This window comes from Zingiber officinale, chromosome 11B (genome assembly GCF_018446385.1).
Source record: "Zingiber officinale cultivar Zhangliang chromosome 11B, Zo_v1.1, whole genome shotgun sequence".
In the NCBI taxonomy this organism is placed as follows: Eukaryota; Viridiplantae; Streptophyta; class Magnoliopsida; order Zingiberales; family Zingiberaceae; genus Zingiber; species Zingiber officinale.
Genome location: NC_056007.1, coordinates 32,181,361 through 32,187,644, shown reverse-complemented (window position 1 = coordinate 32,187,644; position 6,284 = coordinate 32,181,361). Strand labels below are relative to the sequence as shown.

The 6,284-nt window shown below is 33.5% G+C and overlaps 1 protein-coding gene and 1 long non-coding RNA gene across 2 annotated transcripts; both read right to left on the bottom strand.

Annotated features, from left to right (window-relative positions):
• Positions 1–387: 387 nt before the first annotated feature.
• On the bottom strand, positions 388–769 carry LOC122033870 (SPX domain-containing protein 1-like). Its single transcript, XM_042593026.1, has one exon. It carries the CDS (start codon positions 767–769, stop codon positions 413–415), a length of 357 nt encoding a protein of 118 aa, XP_042448960.1. The 3' UTR covers positions 388–412.
• Positions 770–1,101: 332 nt separating this feature from the next.
• Positions 1,102–1,907, bottom strand: LOC122035239. Its single transcript, XR_006126939.1, has 3 exons — positions 1,866–1,907; positions 1,426–1,485; positions 1,102–1,341 (listed from the first exon to the last, which is right to left on the bottom strand). It is a non-coding gene; the product is annotated as an uncharacterized LOC122035239 (long non-coding RNA).
• Positions 1,908–6,284: the final 4,377 nt, after the last annotated feature.

The following is a 6,284-nucleotide window of genomic DNA, read 5'->3' as shown; positions in this document are numbered from 1 at the left end:
CAAAGATAACAGTTTTTAACCGTTGTCTTTAAAGGCAAAGACAACAGTTTTACAACGGTGAAAAACCGTTGTCTTTTCCTTCAAAGACAACAATTTTTTACCGTTGTCTTTGAGCGTCTACCTTTAATAACAGGGTCTTCAACAACAGTTTTAAACTATCTACGACAACGGTGAAAAACCGTTGTCTTTTTTAGATAAAAAATAAAAAAAATTAATACACAATTTTCCAATATTATAAATCATTCAATTACTAAATTTCAAAATAAAATTTAATATATAATTTTCTAACATTCAAAAATAATATCTATAACATTCTGAAGAAATTTCATAAGCAACCAATAAAATTTCATAAGCAACCAACAAAATGATAACACTATTAAAACAAAGGTAGAACAATATAACACGAGATTTTCTAATCTGTTTTGACTGTTGAACTTGTGCTCCTAATCTGTTTCAAGGACCGCAGCGCTGTTACGGTGCTCTTCATGTATAAGCTCTGCATATATTTAATCTCCTCCAACTCCGGAACCCTCCCACCTGATTGTGCTGGCTGTGGCACTCCATTTTGTCCGTCGCATTCTGCTGAAATTGACAGGTTGTTGCTGGGGAAGAGGTGGTCGAGCATAGCCACACACTCCTTCACGAGTTTGTATAGGAGATCAGTTGTAAAGAATGGCTGCTGCAGCACCTTTTCGATGAAGGGCTGCCTGATAAGTGCTCCTGTTCTCTTGTCATACTTCTTCAGTATTTTCACTAGACCTGAATTCATCACAACAAGAATAATAAACCATCTAAATGAGTGCACAAATTTTAAAAAAAAAGAACCAGAAGAAAGGACAGAATAGTTAATCAATAACACTCAGATAATTGTAAACTATAATTAGGCTCTGATCATGACTATGCTAACATGAGTTTCCTTGTTAACAAATTGAGAAATAATGGTTTGGAGAAATTAACAAACAAGACATGTAATATCTAAAACAAATGGGAGAGTTTGATACCTAAATAAAATCAACCTTGTTCAGTCAATGTAAAATCAGTTAAACTGCATTGGTAGTAGGTAAATAACATAAAAAATTTTGTTGTGGAAGTTATAATGAGAGTTCAACAAATAAACGATTTATAGCATAATGAAAAAGCTAAAACGAGTTCAACAGTCAAAGTTCATGTTGTCAGCTGAATAAACAAAGATGTGCTGGAATGGTTAAAGATAAAACCATCCTCGTGCTCCTATTTTCATGGGTAATTTTTTAGTGGATCAGTCATTTTTCCAGATCTTGCATCAGACTAGGCTTTGGCAATCGTCCGCTTCATCTCATCATCGCCTTCTTCATACATGTTCTGAAAATATATTAAAATCACTATCCGAGTTTGAATACAACAACTCAGAGGGCAATAGAGAAGCATAGAGGATAGATAGATCACCTTCATCAAATCCATAATTCCTGCCATCGGATCTTTCTCTTGGCCAAGATTTGGCTTAAGCTGCAAATCAAAAAGCCTAATAGTTCTTGATGTTCTAAGAGAACTATTGGCGAGATGAACAATGCAAACAAGAAAGAGCAAGTATGTAAAAGCCTACAGGTGGAGGGCGACACACTTAAATTTGCAAGATATAACAGAATTAGAATGCAGTATCATTCCATTTATTATATGTTTGCTCAAGGCCAAATTCTACTACTCTTTTCCAAACATATTTATGCCAACTTCAATATTATGTTCTTCATATAAGGTTTACTTGGCAAGACTACAAATGATACTAGAATGTAGAAACTAAGTTTAGGAAGAATGTAAGAAGCAGTGTACAATATTAATACGCATGAATTTAAGAAAGCAGAATCTATAATTTATGACATTATAAGTACCTTGTCTTCCTTAAAGTGCAGGTCCAGCCAGTTTACCAATTTTCTATAATTTATGCTATAAATCAATTAAACTGCATTGGTAGTAGGCAAATAACATAAAATTTTCTGTTGTGAAAATTATAAAATTTTCTGCTGAATGCTAATTTATCATAACCTAGCAAAACAAATTTACCAAGCTACTCCAACACCCTTCTTAATCAATCTGATCAATTAGTAAACATGATTGTAGAATAAAACCCATAAATTGCCTCTGAAGCGAAAGTGCTAAGTTTATACTGGACTGAATGTAATTCATACACCATATGGATTGTTTGCAATGAAAATTACAAGCTCCAAAAAAAAAACAAAGGTTTGGAACATAAAGGGATATCAATCCATCACAACTTAGATTGTTTGGAGGATCCATAGAAGTGTATTAATTTACATGTTAGAATACTGAAAATAAGCTACAGTGAAATCTTTAATGTGTACCATGGACTACATAAGAATAGATCAAGAAAAAGTTGAATTCTTACGGAAACCTACCCGTGTAGTTAATTACGTGATCTTCTCCTTAGCCTTTACTTTCCTTTGAACATTCTTCCTTGATAGTGATCTTCAAAATTATATTAATTGTCAAGATGCATGCTATAAAACTGTTCAAACAATCACTTAGATAAAGCACAAACAATCACTTTGTTTGTGCTTCAAGATCCTACAAAGATTGAATTGCACATGGCAAAGATGTCGTCAGCCTGCAAACTTCTCGCTTAAATCAATTTCCAAACATGAAATACTAGTAGCGATATTGAACTATTTTTCTAGTTGTCAGTCTTTCTTGCAAAGGATGCAGTTTAATTTTCATTGACAGATAACATGTTGCATAAATACTTGACTAGCTGTAATATGAGTATGAAGTACTCGGGGATTAACTGTTGGAGTTATCTTTCAAATGTCGAATTAATGGAGAAGGACCTAACCTATCATAGTTTTCAAATAAAACATCTCAATAACCTGGGAAATGATGGGATAAAATGATTATCACGATAATTTATATTAAACAAAAAGAGATTCCTACTTACATAAGCCTATGAGTTTTTTGAATTAGATGATGATGCAGATTGACTGCCTTTTGTTTCCTTGACATTCTCTTTCATATTAGGACAATCTTCATTTTTTGGGTTCAAGGTACTTGAATCCATCTTCTGGACCTCCTCTTTTGGGTATATAAAAATCTGACGGACCATAGCACAAAATTTCCTGCAGAAAATTATACAACACCAGTTGTCAACATATCCACTTTATACATAGAAAATGGAAGATATATATGTAACACCCATAGGGTCCTTAGCAAAATTCTAGAATATTCTATCATGAATAAAGAAAAATATATATATGCTTTAGTTGAATTTTGCTCCTAGCCGAACACTTAAACAAATAAAATAGAAATAAAAATACATAAGGTCTAGGACTTGAACTCTAGATCTCTCATTAGATGCCTGAATAAGATAACCACTAGACCAAGAGAAATTATTGTTAGGAAAGAGAGGGAAACCATAATTAAATGTAAGAAGAAAAGACTCTTCTCTTAGATGGAGAAGTGAGAGTTGTCTTCTCCCTCTCTAATGAAGAGATGCTCTAGAATATTCCCTTCTTACTCACCAAGAAGGGATGTATCTAGACTTTTCTCTTAATTATGAAGAGAGTAAAAGAAAGGAGGAAGAAAAATATATTTTCCTTCCTCCTCTCATAATGAATAAAAGGAGGAAATTAAAGATGAGTTGTCATTTGCTCTCATTCTCCTCCTACTCTCCCTCACCGTGACCTCTCTCTCTCCCTCTCATCCTCTTGCCGAGACCAAGGAGCAAGGAAGCTCTCCTCTAGGAAGGATTCACAAGCAAGGTTCCCTCCTTAGAGAATTTAGCGAAGGATGTGAGTATTCCCCTCACTACAGTACAAGTTGTTGTCGAATTGATCGTTAAGTTTTTTTTTCAAGAGTTTTCAAAACCGTAAAATTTTCTTGTGGGTTTTGATGGATGATCTTTTAGGGTCAACAAGTTTCAAGTTATGTTTTATAAAAAAAAAAGAAATCTAAACCCTCACTATGAATATTTCGGCCAAGAGACAAAAGAGGGTTAAGGCTAGGTTCTTTTTCTTGTGAGAACATGCTTGATTTCATACTTATATGATATGTGAATTTTATGTGTTGATAGTTAAGTTCTCATTCTTCATGTTGTGACAAAAACAAGGAGATTTCTATACATATGTTTCGGCCAACATGACTTATAGGCCTTAGGTCAAGAATTTTGCATAGAAACCATAGTAGTTGTACTCTTTTATGATGTAGGAAATTTTATATGTGGATAACTTAATTTTTTATGCTTGATATGGAATGAAAAATCATGAAACCCTACTGATATGTTTCAGCCAAAATTTAGATAAATAATTTAGGGTTAGAATTTTGAATTCAAATAGTCTCATTCATGAAGTATGGTGACTTGTATGTGCTTGTACAATGCCTTGTATATACTTAGATTAAGTTTGCATGTTATATGGTTAAGTTTTATGCTTCATATGGAATAAAATGATATGAAACCCTACTGATATGTTTCGGCCAAGTTGAGATAAATAGGTTAGGGTTAAAGTTTTGAACTCAAATAGGCTTATTCATGAAGTATAATGCCTTGTATATGCTTGTATAGTGCCTTGTATATGCTTAGATCAAATTTGCATGTTATATGTTTAAGTTGTATGCTTCATATGGAATAAAATGATATGAAACCCTACTGATATGTTTCGGCCAAATTGAAATAAATAGGTTAAGGTTAAAGTTTTGAACTCAAATAGGCTTATTCATGAAGTATAGTGCCTTGTATATGCTTAGATCAAATTTGCATGTTATATGTTTAAGTTGTATGCTTCATATGGAATAAAATGATATGAAACCCTACTGATATATTTCGGCCAAATTGAGATAAATAGGTTAAGGTTAAAGTTTTGAACTCTAATAGGCTTATTCATGAAGTATAGTACCTTGTATATGCTTGTATAGTGCCTTGTATATACTTAGATCCAATTTGCATGCCATATGTTTAAGTTTTATGCTTCATATAGAATAAAATGATATGAAACCCTACTGATATGTTTCGTCCAAATTGAAATAAATGGGTTAGGGTTAGAGTTTTGAACTCAAACATGCTTATTCATGAAGTATAATGCCTTGTATGTGCTTAGGTCAAGTTTACATGTTATGTGGATAAGTTTTATGCTTCATATGGAACCAAATGATATAAGAACCCTACTGATATGTTTCGGCCAAATTGAGATAAATGGATTAAGGTTAGAGTTTTGAACTCAAACATGCTTATTCATGAAGTATAATGCCTTGTATGTGTTTAGATCAAGTTTACATGTTATGTGGGTAAGTTCTATGCTTAATATGGAATGAAATGAGGATGAAACCTACTGATGTGGTTCGTCCAAGATGGATTAATTGGGTTAGGAAAGAGTTTAAACCTAACTAAACATGTTATGTATTCTCATGATATGTAGCCTTTGATATATGAGTAGATTAAGCTTTCATGCTTCATGATATGATGAAAATATGCTTTATGATATGTTGCATTGCTATGTCTTATGATATGATATGCCATGTTCATGATATGATATGATAGACTTATGACATGATATGCCATGTTAATGATATGATATGCTAGACTCATGATATGATATGCCATGTTCATGATATGTATGCTAAGTTCATGAGATGATATGCCATGTTTGATGATATGAAAATGACATGTTATACTTTATGTTATGATAAGAACATGTTATGTTTCATAATGCATGTATGAATGGCTTATGTAAGAAGAAAAGCCTAAAGAGTTGCTTCCCTTAAGCTGGGACCAAGAGCACTCTTCATGTTATGGAAAAGAGTTGCTTCCCTTAAGTTAGGATCAAGAGCACTCTTCATGCTATGGTAAAGAGATGCTTCCCTTAAGTTGGAATCAAGAGCTCTCTTAATGATATGACAAGAATTATGACATGTATGATATGATGAGATATGATATGCATGATATTTTACTTTGTATGACTTGTACCAAGGGTGGGCTCCATAAGCGCCCCGGGGTCGACGGACTATGAACGGACCTCGTTAAGGGATGGGCTCCTCAGTACGCCCCTAGGTCGACGGACTATGAACGGACCTAGATCCCTAGTAGGTTCGGGGCTAGCTACCCTGTCCTAGGGATTGCGCGCATTTATGTTTACATGTGGTACAAGCCAGGGCCCTTCTCATGATGATGATATGATATTCAAGTATGTATACTATATGTTTTGAAAGAAGCATGATGCATATGTGCATTCCATGATACATGTTTTAAAAATATACATATTGCATCTACATGCACATATTTATGAAATTATGTTTATGCACCCTTA